The sequence below is a fragment of the Lissotriton vulgaris genome, chromosome 10 (assembly GCF_964263255.1).
Source record: "Lissotriton vulgaris chromosome 10, aLisVul1.2, whole genome shotgun sequence".
Classification (NCBI taxonomy): Eukaryota; Metazoa; Chordata; class Amphibia; order Caudata; family Salamandridae; genus Lissotriton; species Lissotriton vulgaris.
The window spans coordinates 668,129,616-668,155,510 of NC_141698.1; the positions used below are offsets into that span (position 1 = coordinate 668,129,616).

The window sequence follows — 25,895 nt, forward strand, 5'->3', positions numbered from 1 at the left end:
TTATATTTCATGTAATTAGTGACCATACACAGTGCCTCCTGAACTTTCATACTTTTGGTTCTCATCATAACTTGATCTCCTAATACTCGGTTGTAGGCTACGGTTTCAAATACAGATTATACTTCAAAAGAGTTTAGTGCAAACACAGTCTTTGATGGTTTCATCCTCCCTTTGTAAAAATATATACCTCACCATGACAATATTTACTTTCCTGCTATATGTCTGGCTTTATTGTCTCACTGCATATTCAAACATATAAATATTTCCAAGTTTTTTTTAAAGGTGGTAATTTTTGTATTCGATATGTCTCCAACACAACCTAGACAATGCTTGGGAAATCATAGTTTTCTTTAAGGTGGACAATCTTCGCCTTCCAAAACAGCCAGATAAGCTAGAAATATAGGGTATCACAATTCCTAGTCCATATGGGATTTTCTAGAAACCTGAAGAAAAGATGGAGATGCGCTATATAGGCCATGCCTAAAGAGGAAACCAAAAGGGAGAAAGAATACTGAAATTTGAAAAATAGTATATTTTTCAAACTGTTTTGGAGTTAAAGTACACCTAAAACCCATACAAAATTACTATAAAACAGAAGACGGAACTACCCCATGCATGTCTAACAGCATACGTTGGCAACTCAATGGGTATTAGACCACTAATAAAAAAGTGAAAACAAAAACAAACAAAATAAATACAGAGGCATTCACTGTGGCTTATGTGCTTGGTGATTTGGTAGGATGGTGCAACAGATGCCAAGCATCTGACCATCAGGAAAGGGCAGATGTTGCAAAAACATGATGGTTATCCGGGGCACTAAAAATACATTCGGTACCCGGGACCAGTTCTGTTGGAGAGAGGTGGTAAGAAGGTGATCTGTTAGGTATCAAAAACTCGTATAAATTAAATACTTTTGAGTTATTCACTAAAATAGGTGACTTAGTTAGGCTCTCAGGGAAAGCCTAGCAGACTGTCAAGGTAAGGGTAGACCAGAGTTTTTGGGACACCAAAATTCTGCTAGTGCAGTATACCAGACCTACTCAGATGGGAGGGCAGTGAATTAATAAGGTCCAATGTCACTGTAAGTGAATAGTTTGCTCAGAGCAGAGTTCTAGCAAATATCCATAGCACAAGAGAAACTATTGTATTTAGAAAATGTTTACATCTCAATAGAGGGCTGTGAAAGTTAAGATTCCAGGGTCAGCTGTACTAACTACTGGTCACAAAAATCTGGTGACAATTTGCAATCATTATTTTAGTGACCAGTAAAGATTTTCCTATCGAGAGTGGGTCGCCACCCAACCTACCTCATGACTATTAATGGGATAAGTCACAAATTGCGACTGTCCAATTGGTGATCATCACCGGGATTGTGGCCACCTAAGGTCTGCATGCCACCATGTCTGTGACAGCATTTCAATAGAGTAAACTTTTTTTTAATGCAGACTTTTTCCTTAAAGGAAGCAGGGCTGCATTTAAAAATAAATGTTTATTTTAAAGTTTGTTTGTAAGTTCGCTGTGGTTCACTGGACCCTCACCTACTCACAATCAATCATTTTTTATTACATTCACAAAGGGGAAGGGGTCCCACATGGACTCTTTCCCTTCTATGAATGCATTACCAGCCCGACTTCAGTAATTCTTCAATGTTTTGCCACCATATTTCAGCTGCAAAAACACTGATACGCTACAAACCAATTCGGTGTTTGGAAGGGATGCCTACTAAACGACCCTTCCAAATACTAAATCAATATGAGATCTCAATCCCATTTTAGGGTTAAGTAAACGTTTACCAATTTCTGAAATGGGATTAGTATATGTAAAAAAGCATTGTTGCAGTTGTAAACTCTGAATCGGAGTGTTGGCGAACGTGAACGTGTTTTGTGCATTGAGCCCACAATCAGTGATTTTAAGTGAGTTAAAGACAATGATTCCATGAGAACCACTCCCTGACTGCTCAACAACTGACAATATATGCAAGTATTCCCTAGGGAAACACAGACTGCCGTCAGCAGATATGTTAGGTACTGTTGAATTGTGGGTCCAATTGTCTTGTAGGTTTGCTGCCATGTCGAGGGTAGGAGACACCGGTTTCAAAAGTTATAAATGGCCACAATCAACTGTAGATCTATGGTAAGAACCCTGCCTGATGTTATCAATTATAGCGTTCGCAATTGAATGCAAGCGAGTTGCATATTATCTCAGAGCAGTCATCTATATTGGCTTTTTTCCTGCACCACACCAACTTTTAGGGTGCTACTTATCCTCTTTTCCACTTGTGGCCACTCGCTTCAGAATGATTTGCACCCCATCTCCCTAACACACACAAACATAACTTTACTCTCTGCAAACTGCTTCGACATATCTTCTTTAGGACTTTTTCGACATTTAACGGTTTTCTCTTAGCTTGTTTGAAACTTTTTAAGGTTGCAGTTCTATCTCTTTAAGCTGCCTCCCGTGTCTCTCTCTTTCTAAACTGACCCCTTGGTTTAAAGCTGCCACGGGCTCCCTCTTTCAGGGGTCCTTTGCACCGGTTTCATCACAGAAAGTAACTGTTTAGAGGTCATCAAATCAGGGATGGACTGACCTACATGGAAATGGGTTGGCTGACATTTCGGTGACCCTGAGTGCAGGAGGTCTGGCCTTCAGGCACACCAGCCTGTTGGTTAAACAAGCATTAGAAATGCAATAGGTCTCGCAGCATTAGAGTTAGTGCTTTTAGAATTGTTTATGGGTTTTTTTGTAAATCTTTAGCATGAGGTTGAGGGTGAGTGAGGGTGAGGGGTTGAGGGTGAGTGAGGGTGAGGCTGAGGGGTTGAGGGTGAGGGTGAGTGAGGGTGAGTGAGGTGTTGAGGGTGAGTGAGGGTGAGGGGTTGAGGGTGGGTGAGGGGTTGAGGGTGAGTGAGGGTGAGGGAGTGAGGGTGAGTGAGGGTGAGTGAGGGTGAGTGAGGGTGAGTGAGGGTGAGTGTGGGTGAGGGATTGAGGGTGAGGGGTTGAGGGTGAGGGCGGGTGAGGGGTTGAGGGTGAGTGAGGGTGAGGGGTTGAGGGTGAGTGAGGGTGAGGGAGGGTGAGGGGGTGAGGGGTTGAGGGTGAGTGAGGGTGAGTGAGGGTGAGTGAGGGTGGGTGAGGGTGGGTGAGGGTGGGTGAGTGAGGGTGAGTGAGGGTGAGGGTGAGTGAGGGTGAGTGAGGGTGAGTGAGAGTGAGGGTGAGTGAGAGTGAGGGTGAGTGAGAGTGAGGGTGAGTGAGAGTGAGGGTGAGTGAGGGTGAGTGAGAGTGAGAGTGAGTGAGGGTGAGTGAGAGTGAGTGAGGGTGAGTGAGTGAGGGTGAGTGAGGGAGGGTGAGGGTGGGTGCAACAGGTTCCCAAACCTTTGACTGCGATTTCTTCAGAAGTGCTGGTCCCTTTGTGTTCTGTTTTCTTACGTTTCAGTGTTTGCAGCACTCTGTTTCAGTCAAGTAATGGCCGTCAGCCAGGCAGGATTAGATGAGGCCCGGGGGTGACATTCCTGTGCGGTTTGGGGTTTAATCGCGTCATTGTTGTCTCCATCGCGGCCATCAGAAGCACAGATATTTCTGCTCGCCATTGGAGCCGGCTCCGACATGGAGATCAAAGCAAGGTGGGGGGAGGAAGCAGAGGGGGCGCCCGAATGCAGCATTGTAACACGGCGGGCAGGGGAGGGGGCGGAGAGGGGAGAGGTGCGACACGGCAGGAAGACGGAAGGAAGAGAGGGGAGGGGGTGGAGAAATGTAAGTGCAGGGGAGAGTGGGTGTGGACGAATTTATTTGGCATGTCTGCAGAGCACATTACCTCCTGCACCTCGTGTATATGGAGAGTGCAATCTGTTGTCACTAAATGTGCTATTTGATGGTAAAAATGAAGTGTGCTGGGGGAAACAAAAAAGAAGCCGGAGGGAAGAGAGGGGAGGGGGGAGGAGAGCGAAAGGATCGGAGACACGGCGGGTAAAATAAACAAAAAAAAATGCCGGAGGGAAGAGAGGGGAGGGGGGAGGAGAAATGCGACACGGCGGGAAGGGGAGGGGGCGGAACGGGGGCGGAGAGTCTGCAGAGCACATTACCTCCTGCACCTCGTGTATATGGAGAGTGCAATCTGTTGTCACTAAATGTGCTATTTGATGGTAAAAATGAAGTGTGCTGGGGCAGCTGTGTGCCAAAGGCTCCTAAAGAGCTTCAGATGGATATATTTGCTTTTGTGCGGTGCTTTTGCAGAACGGCAACTGTTAAACCAACAGGTTCCCAAACCTTTGACTGCGATTTCTTCAGAAGTGCTGGTCCCTTTGTGTTCTGTTTTCTTACGTTTCAGTGTTTGCAGCACTCTGTTTCAGTCAAGTAATGGCCGTCAGCCAGGCAGGATTAGATGAGGCCCGGGGGTGACATTCCTGTGCGGTTTGGGGTTTAATCGCGTCATTGTTGTCTCCATCGCGGCCATCAGAAGCACAGATATTTCTGCTCGCCATTGGAGCCGGCTCCGACATGGAGATCAAAGCAAGGTGGGGGGAGGAAGCAGAGGGGGCGCCCGAATGCAGCATTGTAACACGGCGGGCAGGGGAGGGGGCGGAGAGGGGAGAGGTGCGACACGGCAGGAAGAAGGAAGGAAGAGAGGGGAGGGGGTGGAGAAATGTAAGTGCAGGGGAGAGTGGGTGTGGACGAATTTATTTGGCATGTCTGCAGAGCACATTACCTCCTGCACCTCGTGTATATGGAGAGTGCAATCTGTTGTCACTAAATGTGCTATTTGATGGTAAAAATGAAGTGTGCTGGGGGAAACAAAAAAGAAGCCGGAGGGAAGAGAGGGGAGGGGGGAGGAGAGCGAAAGGATCGGAGACACGGCGGGTAAAATAAACAAAAAAAAAGCCGGAGGGAAGAGAGGGGAGGGGGGAGGAGAAATGCGACACGGCGGGAAGGGGAGGGGGCGGAACGGGGGCGGAGAGGGGAGAGAGAGAGTAGGCAAGGGTAAACAAACACGGACGTGCACGCGCCCGTGACTTTTAAGGTCAATGCGCATGCGCATAAGCTTAATGCGCATGCGCATTGACCTTAAAAGTCACGGGCACTGCAAGGAATCGCCACGATTCCTTGCAGTTAGATAAAGAGTGGATGAGCCCCTATAGTCTCGCTTGCTCGATGCGCATGCGCATCGACAGGCGAGACCTAAAAAAACGGTAAGAAAGAAAGTAAGTCATCGTCATGGGAAAGATCTGAGGGCCAAATTCACTGAGGTCCCTGGAAAAACTTGATAATGTACTCTCCTATTCCATGCCTGCAGTTGGATTAAATCTTCTACTTTTAAAACATTCTCAAAGAACTCCAAAATTACTACTTGAATCTGACTGCTACAAATTCTCAAAATATTCCAATACATAAACATTTTGACATATGGAATTTTGATCATTGCTTAATTTGTTAAAGAATATGTAACTGAAAAATGTTTTGTTCAGAAGCCGGCGGTTGATGCTATCAATCATTTGAATGGGTGGTGTCTAATACCAAGGCTGCATACACTTGATTACTTTTTGTGTTTCCTTATTCCATCACCAGACACTCCCTAAGTTTTTTCCTGAATGGGAGAAAGGTAGATTCCCTACGTAGGCTCTCCGGTAGTCCGTTCCACAGTTGAGGGTTCACTACAGAGAAGGCTCTGCCCCCTTTGGAGTTAGTATTGAAGCGCGGGCAGGCCAGTAGGCCTGCTTCGGACAAGAGAAGGGTACATCCTGGCATACAATTTTTGAAGCACTCGTTGATGTAAACTGGGGCCCAGCCGCGAATGGTTTTGTGGGCAATGCAAAAGTCTTTAAACCTGGCTCTCTTTTTGATAGGGAACCAGTGCAGCCTCTACAGTAGGTGTTGGCATGTGCAGGTCTTGGGAGCCTGAAGTGTAGCCTAGTTGTGTCTTTCATGGCAACTTGTAGTTTGGTTAACAACTTCTCTGGGAGGCCAATGTACAGGACGTTGCCAAAGTCTAGCCACGACACAATCATTGCCAAGCTTATTGGGAAACGAACAGCAAAATGTTGCTAGCCATACAATGTATATAAGTGGGTGTTCACCACCATTTGCGAGTACATCCTTTCATGAATGCCCTAATAATTTCCTACTGAAGGAAATTCTACTATAATGGCAGCAAAAAATCTGATTTGCAAGTAAAAAATCCTCCCATTTAGGATTATGTTACTGAGGCATTGGCTTGGCAAGTGACTTTTTTGTGCACCTCGCATAAAATTTGTTGCAGAAAACGTTTTTAACACTGGAGCTTAATATCTACCCATTAACCAGAACTATTACTATGGTACAGTCTCAAACACACTGTTCATTGGCTTGTGGTCTATATCCACAAGGCCAACCTTTGCCTAATTACTCTGGAGACAACCCCTCATTTAATACATAATCTATACTGCCAAAATCTTGGCGCTTCCTAGAACTGTCCTTAGCAGTTCTAATATTATCCAACTCAAAGGTACCAAATCTAATTAAACTCGCAAGCATGAAAAGCTGAGTTGGCCTCATATTAACACCTTCGATGCTGATGACGAGCTCAGCTCGTCATCAGCCACGGGGGTTGTGTGCGGATGACGAGCTGAGCTCGTCATCTAACGCGGCTTTTCGAAAAAAGCTGCGTAGCGCAAAAATATGCGCCGCAGCGATGAGGTTAATTACCCTATGAGTAATGAAACAAGTGAACCTCATGTTACACAAAAATCTCTGCAGCATATGTATTCAGGCACTGAGCTAGCTTTCCAACGTGGCAAAACTGCTTTGCTCCGACAGGCACAGTAGATGTCCAATATTTTGAGCTTTGTCGAAGTGCATCCAATGAATAATATATCACAATGCTTTTACTTTAATCAAAATAATTTATTGATGATGTTCCTGTTTCACAATAGAAATTGATTGTCCCATTACACTCAACATGAAGGGAAGCAAGTCGGCCATATTTTACCTCCTAACTGCAAGATCTTTGTTTTTGTTTTGCAGTTCAGAGTAGGTGTGAGTGAAATAATCGGAGTGCTTCTGTGGCTCTAAACCGCCCACTAAAACAGTCCGCTCCCTTTAGGGCAAAGTAGAACGAACAAAAGCAGACCTCATCAAAGCCGAGAAGCAGCAGCTGGTTTAATGCTGTTTGTTAAAGCTTGTCTGCTTTACTTCACTAATATGTGATGCTGACAACTGGTTCTGTAGCTGAGGTGTGAACATAGAGGATTTGCCTCTCTTTAGTCAGAGAAACAAGAAATAGACACATTGCTCAATATTACGATGATAGGAGAGTTATGGGATGGACTGTGGCAATGTATCGGAGACATCAGGCAAAGCAGCCTCCAACAGTAGATCACCGCGCGTTTGGTACTTCACTGGGTGCTCGGGAAGAGCAGGAAACATCAGACCAAGTAAATCTACAGTGATCCACCACAGTTCAGTACCTCCATGTCGCCATTCAAGGCTAGGATATGTGAGGCCTATGAACCTGCAGAAAGGGCAAGAGAAAGGTTGGGATTAAGCAATTTATGTGATGTGAGTACCTGTGGGGCTCGGGTTTGGAGTCATCTGGCACCTAGAGGAACCTATAATAAAACCTAATTCACCCAATCCATTTCTTATGACCAGTGAGAATGTGTTGTGCTTTACGAGTCTGTTCAGCAAGCAGACTGAAGATGCAGCCTGCAGCGATTCTATGCGGTACTCTGGAGAAAGCACTGCTCATGTGTGCTAGATTGAATCCAATCCTGATAAAGTATTTATCCAGTTAGTTATTTAAAAGAGGCAGAGTTCCAGAGCAATATCACATGCAGGGCTGAAAGCCCCTTCTGCTGAGCTGGTCCCATCACTTGGATATCTGCTGTAGCTTTATACTGCAGTTGTCTTGTGGAGCACCAATGTAGCGCTCTGTTTTAGTAGAATACTGAATGTACCTTTATTTAGTTTGTGGGCTTCTCACTCTCATGAGCTTCTCTGACTGGCGCTATCAGCCAATTGGATGGTGCAAATCCCCCTCAATTAGCTTCTAGGCATTTCCTCCACACCATTAAGAAAATTATTTTTTGGTCCTAATATGTGAACTGGTTGCTTGTGGGATGTGAGACAAGTCTACATGTGTGTGCTTTGCTGTGTTGATAAAGAGGATCTGGATCTTTACTCCTAACGGAATTATCTGTAGCCAGGGCTTGATTGGAATATACATTTTCATGGAGTTGTTGGTTGCTCCTTCGGAAGTGCCTGAGGTCTCTGTAAGCAGACCAGCAAACTCCACTGTGGGAATCAATGTTGAAAGCAAAGAAGGTGTCAGAAGTCTTTGAAGGAGAGCATGTCAATATATTTGCAGGTTTCATCCCCCTACTGGAAAAGTAACGTGCTGTGTGGTATCTGTGCGCAAATACCCAGTTTCCAAACTAACAGTGAAATTATACTACTGAGCAATAGGAAACGCATATCGAAGCAGTATGAAATTGCCTGAGATCCGGTGACAATTCAAGTCAACTGTATATTTTACTAGACGGGAATTGTCAGGTTGTGACTGATAGACTCTAAAGATCAAGACGATGCATTCTTGTTATTCCAGCTCCTCCTGACACGATCAGAGCCCATCTTGCCCTCACATACACAGATACACATAGGGGCACCTTAACACTCACACACAGGCAGCGTCCACCTCGCTCCTCAGGCCTTTATGCTAAATTCCTTGTTTGGCACCCCCTAACCACTGGCTCAACATACTCCATGTGTGGTCCTCAAAACCAGAACACTACTGCAGCTGCCACTCAAACAATACCCTCTCAACAAAAAAGTCATGCCAATATGTTCCCTTTCCAAACCATGATGAAAGTCGTTCAAGGTCAGAGTAGCAGCAACAATGCTCTATGTATATGACAATGACGCACCCTCACAGGAATCACAAACGGGAAGTAGCAGAATAGGCCTTTGTTTCACCTGTGATCTGTGAAGCACAGGGTGTGTGTATATAATTAGAATCATACAGCCAACCACTAGCTAAATTAACACGAGAAGCGGGTGGGATTCAGAACCATTTGCTAATGACTGTACAGCAAGTAAGAAGGAATATGTCTCTTATCTTCTTTCTATTAGTGAACTTCGAACCTTTTCCCGAACAGACCTAAACATGCTTATGGCCAATGTGTCTTAGCAGTCTACATAGCACATGTATTTTTAGTACATGGTGAATCACAACCATCTCTGCCTCTGAGTAAAAGCACATGATGTCAAGCGAGGCAAGTATATGCTCCATGCAGATCACACACACACATATTGCAAGGATCAGAATACTGTACACTTTAAATGTATGCACTGAAAGTGCTCTACTCCACAAGTAATGCCGACCATTATCCCTAAAAACAGTGCTCGTGGCCAAGATGTAAACCAAGAAGGGTACCTATGAGGGGGCACTGTGCAGAACTTTAAAATTATGGAAATTGAGCTGTAGGGAAACTGAGGAAGATGTCAGGTAGGGAAACTGCAGCTTCTCCCAAACTCTGTTTATTAGAAGATCTAACTTTTAAAAATAAATAAAAAAGATTAGAAGAGCCACATGCTGCAAATAACCACAAAATCCATCATTTGATCAATGGATAAAAGACGAGTAAAGGAATTGAAGAAGCAAGTGATGTAAGGAGAACAACCAAAACAAATTTACAACATTCAAACCAAACTGAAATGGGTAATTGCATTGACAAGACTAACATTCCTTCTGATCTCACACCACCAAAAAGAAAGATAAGATGGAAACAACAAAGCAAGCTTATAAAACCAACTGGCAATAACAGGCAATTTATCTGCGCAGACAAATGGTTCTCGAGATAAGGGATAATGATCTGCAGAGGGGTGAATGAGGTAATATTGAAGGATCAGTAATGACTGATTTTAGTTAATGATTAAACCCGCCGTGCCACATTGCAGTTTTTGAGAATTGAAGTTACAAGAATTGTATGATGTACAATATAAATAATAATAAAACGATTTAAAGAAAAAACAAACAATGTCATATTGGAGCTGATAAAAGTTTAAATACACCTGGGTCTTGGGGGGAGGAAACGGATAATGCTGGATAATGCGTTTACAAGAAAACACATTTACTCACATGAGACACTTTTCTACGAATTGCACAGAAAAATAGGATTTTGCAAAACAGATCCTTACCTTTGGCAATGGGAACTTTAGTTGCTTCAACTCCAAGTCACTGACCAAAGGAACTGTAATTCGGTTTGGAAGCACAAGGTAATTAGATATAATATCCTGTATGATGGTGTCTGACAGGCCACTGTTAGAGACAAAAGACATCATATTATTAGTCTATAAAATTTGAACTTTCTGTGATCAAAATGCATTGGGCCTATGGGCACAGAGAGGTATGTCAGAGTAAAAAAACAAAATGGACTCTTGCCCTGGTAATGAAGCAGGACAACAGCAGTGCCCCATCAATCAAAGGCAACCACTGTGGCTCAGGCTATTTGCTGTAACATTTTTCCTACAATACGCAAAAAGGTTGTTGGGTCAACAGCAATTAAATTTTACAGGGAGGTGGTGTGATAAGGGTGGTTAAGTTGCCGACAATGGAACAGGGCGACCTGGATTTAAATCCTAGTTTCTCCACTTGCGCTTGGCCACCAGATAGTTCATTGAGAGAAAGCTTCATGCCCACTTGAGGCCTGGCAAAAGGTGTAGAGGCGAAACTATATTATTATGTTTTCTCATTTATTGATTAAAAGATGCTTTCAGAAAGCTCATAGACTATACAGCCACTTATAGCTATACGTTATGATTCTTGTTGACAAAACACAGTAGCAGTTGTCTTTAACAAAGTACACATATTTTTCAGGTTTTAGAGAAAAATTATAATGTGGCGGGATGAATGAAAGACCCTTACAAGCCATTCTCTAATATCTCTTATCATATAATTCAAGCCAAATGGGCTAAAAATATACTATAGCTCCTCGTATGACCAAGATTTTTCGAGGTGAAAATATAGAATACAAACACCTCTCTTAATAATTGTTTTTTCTTAAATCTTCTAAACACATCCAGAGCAAACACTTTCTCGCCCTCGACACCCTCCCCGTCCCCGGATATCCACTGTCTACCCAGTCTGAGCCAATAACCTTGTCAAAGCAATCTGAGCAAGGTGAGAAGAGTGTATATGTGGACATGGCTGCATTTTGTTAGAGTTCAGCTTTTAAATACTAGTTTATATCCAGTATAAATTTAACACGCTCCATTTTGATATCTGTTTTTTATTTTCATTGATCTTTCTCTAGACAATGCGTGATAATTAAGGTTGGATAAAGGCAACAGCCACTGCAGAAAATGGTACATCCAATAATGTTTTAGCATTTCAATAAACAAAAGCAAGTCAAAACACATAAGTTCAATTAAAAAAATTAACAGCCTACGCCAGTGGGTTTACCTTGTGTTCAGTGTTCCAAAAACACTTAATTATTCAGAAAAAATGTAAAAGAAATACTTTATTTTTCTAAAATGTACAAGATTTATTACACTGTAGAACAAGCGAGGAAACTGAATGAGGGCAGTTCTGGTAATATTTGAAGTATTGTAAAGTGCTTTCAGAATTACTAAAGTCAAATGCATTAGGGCAGTTGAAGAATGGTGCCGTTAAAAAATGGCGCACTGGGCAGGAGTTAGGCCTTTTAGGTTTTTTTCCATCCCAGCCCCTTAGAGTTCAGGAAGTCATTTTAAATGCACTATACAGTTACACTGAGGAAAGGCTCAGGTTGTCAGTTTAACTGTGTGTTTTCCTCACCTGTAGATTTTATACTACAGATACTTAAGCTTAATTAACATAAAGCAACATGGGAGTTTTTAGTTGCCTTGTAAATGAGCATCAGAATAGAAACGTTACAACCTCGAATTAAGGTGTGTGACGAATGGCTCGGGCAGACACACAGTACTAGTGATGGGAGCCTTTCAGGAAAAAGAAACTGATTAAAGCTAGCATTGTGGCTTATGAAATATCGAGTTGGATATCCTATTTTTTCTTTTTTTAAGCTTAATAAACACAATATAAATTACACATTAACTTCATATCTAGTAGTAGTTGTAAAAGAAAACCTAACCAAACTGTTTTTTTTCGTACAGTGAAGTAGCACACTTTGGCGTTAGTTACTTTGGCAGTGGGAGTGCAAGACAAATTGGAAAAATTGGTATATTTACAGTCTATCAGCATGAGACAATAGATACCCTCTCCTATATTCGTCAGTTTCCACCTCATTACTGAAGATTGCGAGTTGAATGTGGTACTAATCAGTTCTGTCTTCTGGAGTTTCCTGACTCACAGATTGTTGGTATGTGCCCTAGATTTATGCTTTCTAAATTCCACCAGAAGCCTGCTGAGTAACTTTGTTGGCCTAGTTCATGTAATCTAATTTCTGGAGATTAAGACTGACTGCCTGATTTTGCATTACCAGCAGTCTGCTAATGGGTTTTTGGTGATAACTGTGTAGATCATGTTGTGATAATCAAAGGTTGCCTTTACCGGGACCCTGGCTAATTCCCATTCTGAGTGAGAAAGTTTCCAAAATAAGGGGGACAGAAATGTGCCTTTTTTAATTTTTTTTCATTTCTTTATTGCGGTTTTTAAGGTTCACTTCACATGTTGGTACAGCAATAAAATGTGACGTTTTTAATTACTCCGTGGATCTAAGGAACGTCAATGATGACCCTAGGTATTTTTTAAATATTCTCAGATATCGTCTGGGGTGATTCAAGGTGAACAGGCTTATTAAAACTGATGCGTTTAGGTGTTGTGACATCCAGCGTTATGATTTTAATTTTAGATTCATTTAGGCAGAGGACGTGTTCTTTTATCCCGTGATAGATTGTACAAAGGCATTTGGTGATAATTGCTTGACTACAAGAGGCATTCTCCAGTTGAAAGATATTCTAAGAATTGTCAGAATGCCTTTGAAAATATACCTTGTAAAACTGCAGTAATTTAGACAGTGGGACTATTTAGATGTTTCAAAATGACTGTGAAAGGGTTTAGACTGGCATTCACCACGATCGGATGAAACTAGCGGTCAACTCCTCACCTGTTGGATGTAGGGATAAAGGACTGGATCCAGCTCAACCATCTTTCAGATACTTCTGCCCAATCTTCCAGTTCTTTGATGATGTCTCAGGACTTGTTATTGCGACAGGAAGTACGATTTTGTTTGTGATGCTCGTGCATCTGCCTTGTGACTTCTATTTCCAAATGTGTACATGGTTATGGTATGTTTCTGTCTGGCTAGTAACTTGATTGGCCATCTCCTCAGAATGGGGGGGTCGGGGAGGGGGCAGGTGGGGATAGCATGATTTGGGAAATTTGAGACAATTTACTTTGACAGATAAATACTGACCCAGCTTATGAAGATGACTGAGAGGGTAGGAATTAAAAAAGTAATGCTCCGCATCAAGTGATTTGCCAGGAGATTACAAACTTTAGCTTTTTTAGACTGCTTCAAAATGCCCTCTATTTCCAAGGTTTTATTGTTATAAGTTCTTTTTTCAAATAGCAGAGGTGGTAGGATGGTCTCTAATTTGTTAATGATGAGTGTATGAATTTTTTAATTGAAGAATAGAACACAATACTTGTAAAGCTGCTGGTTTAGAATGGGCTGATTTATCACGATGCTTGGGTTGGTACATTCTTTGAAGGGACCCTTTGTCTGATTTGATGCTAACAGGCCTCTCATTTCAACCAGTGATGTTATTGCATACCATCACGGACAGCATGGTATCCAGCTATTTGAAGTCAGCCTTTCATAGCCTTTGAGAAACTGCACAATTTGTATAATATCCCAAATACCCAGTTTTTTCAATATTTGCAGTTGCCGTTGACCAATGAAGATCTTGGAATGGGATGCGAGATTCAACCCATTCAACCGTTAAGTAGAAATTATTTCTCAGAGCTGTACTATTATGTTCTGCATTAAAAATCTACAACTGATGACCAGTGTACTTTGGTACAAATAGGGTCTCAGGAGCTGCAGTTCGATGCTTCCTTAGATAATTTGTATGAGGTACTTCCACAGCTTCCACAGTTCCTGATCTCCAGGGATCTTTTGTTATAACAATATAATACTCTTAGTCGTCTATACAACAGGCCAGAAAAGCCAGCTAAAATAACAAAGGAATTAGTGAAACGTCATAGATGTAATAGTGACAGCGAAGATCGAGGCAATAGGTTGTCAATGCCACACTACAAATAACCTTTGGGACAAGACTTGTTTTTCAAAATAAATGAAATCTATAAAACACTTAGAAGAGGCGGGTGGGAGGGAGGAAAAAGCAACACTCAGAAGGGGAGGGGGAGAAGCAAAAGGGAGAAAGGTGGGTGGGAGGGGGAAGAAGCAACAGGGAGAAGTGAAGAAGCAACAGGGAGAAGGGGCGGGTGGGAAGGTGAAAAAGCAACAGGGAGAAGGGGCGGGTGGGAAGGTGAAAAAGCAACAGGGAGAAGGGGCGGGTGGGAAGGTGAAAAAGCAACAGGGAGAAGGGGTGGGTGGGAAGTACAGGAGGGGAAGAAGCAACAGGGAGAAGGGGTGGGTGGGTGGGAGGGGAAGAAGCAACAGGGAGAAGGGGTGGGTGGGTGGGAGGGGAAGAAGCAACAGGGAGAAGGGGTGGGTGGGTGGGAAAGAAGCAACAGGGAGAAGGGGTGGGTGGGTGGGGAAGAAGCAACAGGGAGAAGGGGTGGGTGGGTGGGGAAGAAGCAACAGGGAGAAGTGGTGGGTGGGTGGGGAAGAAACAACAGGGAGAAGGGGTGGGTGGGTGGGGAAGAAGCAACAGGGAGAAGGGGTGGGTGGGGAAGAAGCAACAGGGAGAAGGGGTGGGTGGGTGGGGAAGAAGCAACAGGGAGAAGGGGTGGGTGGGTGGGGAAGAAGCAACAGGGAGAAGGGTTAGGTGTGTGGGGAAGAAGCAACAGGGAGAAGGGGTGGGTGGTTGGGGAAGAAGCAACAGGGAGAAGGGGTGGGTGGGTGAGGAAGAAACAACAGGGAGAAGGGGTGGGTGGGTGAGGAAGAAACAACAGGGAGAAGGGGTGGGTGGGTGACGAAGAAACAACAGGGAGAAGGGGTGGGTGGGTGGGGAAGAAACAACAGGGAGAAGGGGTGGGTGGGTGTTGAAGAAACAACAGGGAGAAGGGGTGGGTGGGTGGGCAAGAAACAACAGGGAGAAGGGGTGGGTGGGTGGGGAAGAAACAACAGGGAGAAGGGGTGGGTGGGTGGGGAAGAAACAACAGGGAGAAGGGGTGGGTGGGTGGGGAAGAAGCAACAGGGCGAAGGGGTGGGTGGGTGGGGAAGAAGCAACAGGGAGAAGGGGTGGGTGGGTGGGTGGGGAAGAAGCAACAGGGAGAAGGGGTGGGTGGGTGGGTGGGGAAGAAGCAACAGGGAGAAGGGGTGGGTGGGTGGGTGGGGAAGAAACAACAAGGAGAAGGGGAGGGTGGGTGGTGAAGAAGCAACAAGGAGAAGGGGCGGGAGGGTGGGGAAGAAGCAACAAGGAGAAGGGGCGGGAGGGTGGGGAAGAAGCAACAAGGAGAAGGGGCGGGAGGGTGGGGAAGAAGCAACAAGGAGAAGGGGCGGGTGGGTGGGGAATAAGCATCATGGAGAAGGGGCGGGTGGGTGGGGAAGAAGCATCATGGAGAAGGGGCGGGTGGGTGGGGAAGAAGCATCATGGAGAAGGGGCGGGTGGGTGGGGAAGAAGCATCATGGAGAAGGGGCGGGTGGGTGGGGAAGAAGCATCATGGAAAAGGGGAGGGTGGGTGGGGAAGAAGCATCATGGAAAAGGGGAGGGTGGGTGGGGAAGAAGCATCATGGAGAAGGGGTGGGTGGGTGGGGAAGAAGAATCATAGAGAAGGGGCGGGTGGGTGGGGAAGAAGCAACAGGGAGAAGGGGCGGGTTCGGTGGGGAAGAAGCAACAGGGAGAAGGGGCGGTGAGAGGGGAAGAAGCAACAGGGAGAAGGGGCGGGTGGGAGGGGAAGAAGCAACAGGGAGAAGGGGCGGGTGGGAAGGGAAGAAGCAACAGGGAGAAGGGGTGGGCCACAGGAGGGGGAAGCAGCAATACAGAGAAGGGGAGGGAGGGGGAGCAGCAACACAGATAAGGGGTAGGCAGGAGGGGGAAGCCGCAACATAGTGAAGGGGTGGGCGGGAGGGGGAAGACGCAACACAGAGAAGGGGTGGGCGGGAGGGGGAAGCAGCAACACAGAGAAGGGGTGGACAGGAGGGGGAAGAAGCAACACAGACAAGAGGTGGGCGGGAGAGGGAAGAAGCAACATAGAGAAGGAGTGGGAGAGAGGAGGAAAAATAAATAGTACCTCAATCACAGAGTGGGCAGCGGATCAACAGCAATCAAGAGAAATCCATCTATGCTTGGTCCATACTCCACAGAAAGAAAAGGAAGTGGCGCCTGGCACATGCTTGCCAATTAGGGGGTAGCCAAGAATAGTGACAATGATGTCAACAAATGGTAAGCAATGGGCGGGTCAAAGTTATTTATTGTAAACACTACCCCTTGTAGTGCAGTGGCTGTCAGCAGGCGAGAACTAAAAAGAACTGTGAGGAGTGTGGAAAGCTATTCTCATACACCTTAAGAAAGTTTTATCAGCTTATTGTCTGATGTACACCAGACTGAAAGTATTCATTCTAAGCTGGACAGAATCCATTTGTGTCCCAATTTTCCTTCCAAAAGCTGTTAGCAATTAGGTTTGATTGATTTGTTAATGCTGTCTGTGAAAAATGCTGTTCCTTGTGTGCATTTAACTAAGATGAGGAGAATGTTGCTACTTTGTGTTTGGTTCTGCTGATATTTATTTTGCATACATTTCAGTCAAGAGTAATTACAGATGAAGGGTCTGATTCATAAAGATTGTTCCGCCACAGTTCTCCTGGCTTACCCTTAAATTTCAGGAGTGGCTCACAGTATATGAGCAAATAGAACCTAGTCCCAGCAAAATACTTGTGGCTGTGTTACACAACCTCACAAGCACAGGCCACTATAAATAATCATAGCTGACCACAGGATCTAGGGAAGGGATGAGGCTGCTTTTTGCAACTTGTTATACATTGGTATTTCAGGACAAAAGCTTATACTTTTTGGTACCTGTGAGTGTTAAAGTATGAATTAGTTTCAGTCAGTGAAACGTTCTGCAAGGATTTATCATATCAGCTGCCACTGGCGACACCACGACATCACATGACTCACAGGCATAGGGGTTATCCGACATGCCTGCACTCAGGGACTCACGCCAGCAGCACTGCAAGCACACACCGGCCAAATGACTGCCTTAGAGAGGCAGTGTTGAAAAGCCTTACATTCATGTTCAACAAAAAACATGTCTGCCAAAATCAGGCTTAAATCTACCCTCCTTTCAGAAACAATGTCACTTTTGGGATTTTTTCAAAAGTCAGGAGCTTTTAAATGAGAATCTGATGGTAGATCAACTTGCATGTCACGTGAAGGTTCATTCAGTTCACCTACCATGACATGCAGATGGAGTAGGAAATCGCCCATGTATGTTACATGTATGTCTCAAATTGTCACAAAAACCATAAGTTAGGAGTGGAATGAACTGAAAACTCTAACTGTGCCACAAGATAAATGGTTGGCATTCTTCATTTTCTATTATACAAAACATTTTGTTCGCCATTTTCATATTACTAGTTGAGTACCAAAACAGTGACATAAATATAGATCTTATTTTTTCCTTTGTGCGCATTGGCATTTATGGTGCTACATTCAAATTCAACATCAGAAACAAGTTTTTTTGGCAACAAACCAATAGACATGGCATCAAAGCCATAAGTTTATTTTCACATGGGAGTTTGAATTATTCACGCAAATTGTTTCATCTATGATTGCAAATTGACTTTTGCAATTAAAAAAAATAATTCCACTCCGAAAAAGGTTTCCTTACACAAGGCTTACCGTGGTTCTTAACCTTTTGACTTCTGGGGACCCTCACTTTAATCATTACTATAACCGCCACCGTCACATTATTGGAATCCAAGGACACCCCGCTCCCCCCCACTGAGTCATTGCTGGAAGCCGGGGACCCCAGCCTAAGTATTGTTTGAACCACAAACAGATGCACAAAAATACAAGAGAAAAGCACACATCAAACAAATACACGAATAATGACACATTTCATTTAATTTGAAAACACATACAAAAAAATAAATTTTTAATTTAATAGAAAGGTTGGAGCTTTTCTAAATTCAATTCAGGCCACGCATCGTCCATAATATATTCGGTTTGATGCACTTGCACTGCTCCCACAAATCAATCTGAGGATACCAATTTAATTTTTTGCCTCCAATTTCAAATTTCTTCACATTTACACTAAGTTTTAACAAATGTAATTGTACATTTAGCTTCTTTATTTATATACACTTTATTAATCTGTTAATATTATTTAATTTTCTAAGTCGTCGAAAACCCCCTGAGGAGGCTTCGGGGATCTCCAGGGGTCCCCTGGCCACAGGTTTGGAACCACTGGTGTAGGTACACCGCCTCCGGTGTGATGGGGGAGGGTGTTCCAAGATGGGAAGGTACTGGAGGTTTGCGAGCAATGAGAAACATACGGGGTTATAGGTTTTCACATGCTTCTTCAGAGTAATACCCGTCTTGGAAACGGTAGGAAACGTACTGCTGGAAATGACACGATTAAATCGCTTTCCAAAGAGGAACGACAAAGGGAACACTCTGACAATCAGTGTAGGGGAAGGAATTTCACCACAGGGAGAAACAAAACAAACAAGCATTTACAATGCAACGGTTTCGCCTTTGGAAAAGTTAGAGCTATTGGCATTGTAAATGACAAAATTTGTATTTATGTGTTGGTTTTGAAAACAGATAAATAAATGGCATTGTCATTTACATTGCCAATAGCTTAATCTCTCGCAAATGTGAGACCTATTGTACCCTACGGACGAGCTCAGCAGACAGCAATTACTACCACACACACACACACCCAGAGCCACACACACACACCCAGAGCCAGCCACACACACCCAGAGCCAGCCACACACACCCAGAGCCAGCCACACCCAGAGCCAAACACACACACCCAGAGCCCCACACACACACACCCACCCAGAGCCCCACACACACACACACACACACACACACACACACACACAGAGACACACACACACACACACAGAGCCACACACACACACACACCCAGAGCCACAAACACACACACCCAGAGCCACACACACATGCACACAGAGCCACACACACACACACACCCAGACACACACACACACACCCAGAGCCACACACACACACACACACCCAGAGCCACACACACACACACACCCAGAGCCACACACACACACACCCAGAGCCACACACACACACACACACACACACACCCAGAGCCACACCCACACACACACACACACACACACACACCCAGAGCCACACACACCCCCAGAGCCACACACATACCCAGAGTATAATATAATAAATAATATTTATACTTTGGGGTAGTTTAAGGACAGCGGAGATCAGAATTTTTCATGCATTAGTTTGATTAATTAGGTTAGTTAGTGTATTTCCATAGGAATTACTTGGCATATGATGTTACAAACCTTTTTAAAGTTGCATTTTGTGCTAATAATGGTTTGTTGTATAGCGTTTTATTGCACGGATACCAACACAGTCGGCAAAAATCTAAGGAAAAGTCTGTTTTTGAAGTAAAAAGGAGCAACAGTGAAGGGATCTGGCCAGAACGCATGGCATGTCCAGCACTAAGTGGGGGAGGGTCGGCCGCCAACAAGGTTTTAACTCCAAGCCGGGAAATCGGAAAGGGGAGGGGCGTCCAGCATCGCTAAGCTTTTGGGCAACCCTGTCCACACCATGGCAAATATGCCTGGGTCTTTCATGTATCGCCTGACTGATGGAGGTAACTCGCGCCGAAAGCAGAAAACTCCAAAGACAATATTTTTATATTCACCTCGACAAATAAACGTCATAAGAACTAAGGCCCCAGGCGCTGCCGCTCACGGCGATCGTGCTAAGTGCATCATCGATGCCACATTTTAAAAGGTTGAAACAAGCAATGGCGGGAGCGTGACTAGAGGGGAACTTAGAGGTCCAGTTCGCGCCGGCCCTTCACTGTACACCGAAGGTCAGGGGAGAGAGCATTCTGGAGCCAGTTAGATGTTGCACGCGAGGTATATTACAACTCTCTGCCCTCAAACTACATACACACCACAAAGTGCCTTACTTCCTGCATGCGCCAAGCTTAAAGCAGTACACAACCACCACGCTTAGCCCTGGTCCTGGAATCCATAACGGAGAAGATGCATTTCTGTAAAACTGTTTTATCCTAGTTTGTTAAAACAACGGCCTAAGCCACCAGAAATGTCACTAAGGAGGCTCTGCAGAGACTGAGGAGGTGTATGCAGAGACTGTGGAGGTGTATGCAGAGACTGAGGATGTGTCTGCAGAATCTGAGGGGGTGTCTGTGGAGACTGAGGAGGTGTCTGCAGAGACTGAGGAGGTGTCTGCAGAGAATGAGGAGGTGTCTGCAGAATCTGAGGGCGTGTCTGTGGAGACTGAGGAGGTGGCTGTAGAGATTGAAGAGGAGTATGCAGAGATTGAGGAGGTGTCTGCAGAATCTGAGGGGGTGTCTGCAGAGACTGAGCAGGTGTCGGCAGAGACCGAGGAGGTGTCTGCAGCGACTGGAGGCTGTGCAGAAACTGATAGGGGTGTTTGCAGAGACCGAGGAGGTGTCTGCAGAGACTGAGGAGGTATCTGCAAAGACTGATGAGGTGTCTGCAGCAGGGGCGGCCTTAGGCATGTGCAAGCTGTGCACCTGCACAGGGCCACCAAACCCCAGGGGCCACCACGCTAATATATATCCTTAATATAATAATCCTCTGAGGATGGATACATATTTGCGTGGCGGCCCCTGACAGGGATTTGGCGGCCTTCGGCTATGTTTCACTTCCAAACACCCTGACCCCCCACCCCCTCTTCACTGGCCTCCGCTCCTACCTTCCTCCGGGGGCCCCCTACCTACGCTCCCTGCCCAGGGCCACCATGAGCCTAGAGCCGCCCCCTGTCTGCAGAGACTGAGGAGGTGTCTGCAGAGACTGAGGAGGTGTCTGCAGAGACTGAGGAGGTGTCTGCAAAGACTGAGGTGTCTGCAAAGACTGAGGAGGTGTCTGCAGAGACTGAGGAGGTGTCTGCAGAGACTGAGGAGGTGTCTGCAGAGACTGAGGGGGTGTTTGCAAAGACCGAGGAGGTGTTTGCAGAGACAGAGGAGGTGTCTGCAGAGACTGAGGAGGCTCTGCAGAGACTGAGGAGGTGTCTGCAGAGTCTGAGGGGGTGTCTGTAGAGACTGAGGAGATGTCTGCAGAGACTGAGGAGGCTCTGCAGAGACTGAGGAGGCTCTGCAGAGACTGAGGAGGTGTCTGCAGAGTCTGAGGGGGTGTCTGCAGAGTCTGAGGGGGTGTCTGTAGACACTGAGGAGGTGTCTGCAGAGACTCTGGAGGTGTCTCAACACGTGGAAAGAGGCGACTTTTCCATTCAGCCCTGGGTTATTTCGGATCAGTCCTGGCACTGAAAGCTCGAGCACAATCTGCAGTGGAGCCCAGCAGTCAGTCCGACGTCACAGGCAGGCAGCTCTAAGGGTGCAAGCCAGACGTGAACCTGCTTGGCGCACTCCCTTTGCCATGGCTCACTAAGGCTGTACTCTGGTGCAACAGCTGCAGACTGGACAAACCCTGCTCTCGAAAGTGCCGAGACGGGAAAACGCTAAGTGCAGCACTTAAAAAAAGAAATCAAAGAAACAAATACATGTAGGGTTGTTGTGAGCTCTTTGGATAAAACAGGTGAGAGGAAGAGAGAAGGATCATGGAAAGATAGAAGTGTGTAGGAGCATAGAAAGGAGGAGATGGGAGGGAGATGGAAGGCCGTGAAAAGGAGCCCAAGGCAAGCGGAAGACTGAAGTATTCTATCAGATAGAGAACACGTTCTTCCACCGCCAGAAATGGGTATTTCAGTCAGAAATGCAAGTTTTCTTTTCGGAAAGGACCCCCTCCCAAGAAGACAGCCCGCGCAGTGCCGGCTGCTGCTACTGGTGCAGTTAAGACCTCGCCGTCCCAACCAAGGACAATAAAAGCTGTGTAAATACCACTATACAATAGTCTAATCTCGGAGCATCTGTGGAGCCTGTGCCTCCCGCCGTGGAAACAGTGCCAGGCACATTACCGGACTCCTAACGAGCGTCTTTCCCCTCTGTCATACCGGCACTCAGTGATGTGACACTTTATACTAGACACACACCTGCGTGCAGTACATGGAGATGGTGGGTGAGTAACCGGGCATTCCCATGGAGTGAATGTCTCTTCTAAAACAGCCCATGAAGAGGCCTCTTCCACAGCACGGGCCCCTCAGGTGTGAACGCAGTACAGAGCGCCAGGCGCTGCCCTGGCGCTGTCAGTGTGCCAAGCGCCCTGCGTGCCCTCCCTGCGGGGGCTGCACCTGTTAGGAGCGTCGCTGGACAAGGGCGCCAGGGTCCGCCTAGCGCCTGAGTTACCGGCTACCTACCTTGTGGAGCGGTGTGATCCTGGATTGATCACTTTATTTAACTGTGCCAGGCGCCCCTTATCGGCCAACAGTGTGACTTTTTAGAAAGAGTCAGACACACAGTATTAGGGGTTACATAAGAAAGTGGGCCGTGACATTCCTTTTTGTCTCCATAGTCCCAATAAGTCTGCTCTCTGTTACAGTCACATCTATGTTCTCTTCCTAGAATATTAAACACCTGCGAAGGCTTAGCTTATGCTGTCCTCAACCTACGCATTCCACTTTATAGGGCAGTTCTAAATCTTAGGGGTATCCTTGCCCCAAAGAGGCGGGCAGGGGCGCCCTGCCAGTTTTCGGTATGCTTCACATCACTGACTGGGCAAAGGTGAGATCCGTTGGCTCATCTGTGCGCTGCTGTGTCATGGGAACTCACCTCTGATCCCGGCTTCCCCCATGTGAGCGCACTGTGATCCTGCGCAAATCCTTTCTCTCCGTGCGCCGCGGTGAAAAGAGAAGGGGCTGATAAGAGACAGGATGAGCGTCTGTATGAATCCCGGGCTCCAGAGTGGGCATCTCTGAGTGTATGCACCTCGATTGCACCGAGAGATGCTGCCCTCCCTGACCCGACGGCAGAGTTGATGCACATCTCAGGAAGAAGCAAGAAGTGCGGATAAAGTGCTGCATGAGATGCGGGTACCGCAGAGCTCTCAGTCCCAGCTCTCCTTGGTACTGAGAGCGCCGCTACCTGCCAAGTACTGGCATAATCCGCCCTTCCTGCCCCACATGAGCATAGGCCCTCATGACAGACAGAAACAAGCAGTGTACGCAAAGTGCTGCACGCCGCCGGGGCAGCTGTAGGCACAGCGGGCTCTCCGTAACAGTTGGCACTTAGAAAGCACTTAAATACTGATGATACAGCACTTCCTACTCAATACTCAGGGTACATCAATCTCTCCTTCTAGGACACTCTTCCCTTCATACCCCCGCGTTAACACTGATCACAATGACAGGCAGAAACAAGACGTGTCCATAAAGTGCTTCAAACAGCTGAGGCAGCTCCGAGTACCCGTGGCACAATACCAGCACGTGATGATACCTAGAGAGAGTACTCTAACCGCTCTAGTAGTGAAAGAAGGCGCACTTGTACTCTACGTTAGCACTGATCACACTGACAGGCAGAAACAAGACGTGTTCCTAAAGTGATTCAATACAAGTCAGGTCCCGGGCAGGGAGCCAATCACAGCGCGGCCCGGAGAATGACGTCACAAGACTGACTGGGTGGTTCAGCTGCTAAGTGAGCACGAAGCACTACATCTAGCTGGTGGGTCTCCAGGCACACAGGACCAGTCTCTCTCTGGATCACCGGCAGGACGGGGGAGGAGGCACGGACAGTGGGCGGGCGGGAGGGAGGAGGCACGGACAGTGGGCGGGCGGGAGGGAGGAGGCACGGACAGTGGGCGGGCGGGAGGGAGAAGGCACGGACAACGGGACGGCGAGAGGGAGGGTGTGGGGGCGGAACTTAAAAAAAGACACAGAAACGCCCCTGAATCGCGATCCGACGGGGAAATAGTGATTGACAGCCAATCTCTTCCAATGGCTAGCCTCCATTTAGGGAGCTAGCCAATGGAAGACAGAGGCAGGACAAAGCCCCATACTGTCGGATCATAAGATTTTGCCTGGGCGGAGCACTGCTTCGCAGTGCTACGGCCAGGCGAAACCTAAAAAGTGCCCAAGTGTGTTGCACTAGCTCTATTTATTGCTCATGTAAAAAAATGTGTGTGCATATATTTTCACTTGTGGAAACTAAACTCTCAAACCATTTCCAAGATTACGCCAGACAAGCATGCAGAATTCCTGGCCTCGCCTAGAAAAGATTTTAGAATTCCAAAACAGTTTTACATCTGCAAATGTACGAGGGAGTAAACGTGCGGGTTCAGATTTATGACTTTTCGTACTTGACCTCTCTTGAGATTTCTGTTCCAATGCCTAGAGAATGAGTTTCTATGTTGCCAAGCTATCACAAGCAATGAGGCCCAGTCTTACTCAAATGTAGCACATGAATCAGTTGCAATGTGCATCAGAATCACAGAAATGTCACATTTAATACTAACGCTGAAATTAAGAACTCTTTTTGTTTTCCTTTTTAACATAGTACTGAAATTACCTCAGACCTCTTTAATTGAAGACATATGTAAAATGACATAAATCACCCCATCAATACATACTAGAAAAGCATGTGCTAAAATAGCTTGAATTATGAGTGCAAATCCATGTTTGGTATTAAATTTACACGTGTGAAAAAGATGTCTACCACAAAGTCATATGTTTCTGTCGGTTCACTTACTTTCTCTCTACCCATCCCATTTTAACAGTGAGGACTGGGGGAAGAAGTTCACCTGAAAATTGTTGAGGATGTACGGGAAAGGGCTTTTCTACAAGGATAATCATTTTCACTACAGTGATTTTTTTGAAGACTTACAGTGCAGTTGCACTAGTGTTGCGTTTGAGTAGTTTGAGTAGTTTATTTTATTATGCTTGATTAATTAAAACCATTGCATACAAAAGATAAAAATTTCTTGTGTTAAAATGGTTATATAATAAATGGTTTTACGTCGTATTAAAATAACACAAATTATTATAACATTCTGTACATTAGCCTTGCTCATTACTAATATTATTATGAGTATGGCTATTCTTGTTACATTCCAGTCAGTTCGAGTGAAGATTAGTCTGTTTGCGGCTCTTTCCCGTATTTTATTCTTTTTCCGGTTATATCGAGGAATTTTATTAGCCGGCAATTTAGCTGAACCAGATCGGGGTTGAAGCACAACATTAGCGCTTGTCTACATGTTCTGGCTCCGTACTGTCTGAGTGCTGGTTTTAACAGGGTAACCCTTATATCTTTTAACGTGTTGCAGATGCATATAACATGAATTGCGTCCTCAACACCGCTGCCGCATAAACGACACAGCTGGGCTCCTTCCTTTCTCTCCCAAGGCGGTAGGAATTGTTTAAAGGGGCCGAACTCCCCAGTTGGAGTCTTAGGAATTTTTCCTTGATGTTAATTTTTAATTCCATTTTCAGGTAAAACTGGGGTTTTAATTTGTTGTATGTATGTAGGACCATCCAGCCGTGTGATCGTTTTGCTAATGTTTTCTTGTCCTCAATTGCGGATAGTAAACAAGTTACATTTGTCACCGTTTTTTTTAATGTTAGATGGTTTGCCTAAACGTCCCACAGCTCTCTTAAACCTAGATGTTCAATAGATTCCTCAAGGTAAACGCTTGCTGGTGTTTTTCCTGGACAGGAAAGCTCCATCCAAAGTTGGTCGTTCAGGGTTCCCTTTT

General features: G+C 45.5%; 1 protein-coding gene across 4 annotated transcripts in view; it reads right to left on the minus strand.

Moving 5' to 3' along the window:
• Window positions 1-25,895, minus strand: part of ESYT2 (extended synaptotagmin 2) — a 556,590-nt gene that overhangs the window by 145,703 nt on the left and 384,992 nt on the right. For all 4 annotated transcript variants that reach the window (XM_086941503.1, XM_086941502.1, XM_086941501.1 and 1 more), the window contains exon 8: window positions 10,159-10,279. In XM_086941503.1, the coding sequence (XP_086797629.1) occupies window positions 10,159-10,279 (121 nt within the window). The remainder of the gene's footprint in view (window positions 1-10,158; window positions 10,280-25,895) is intronic.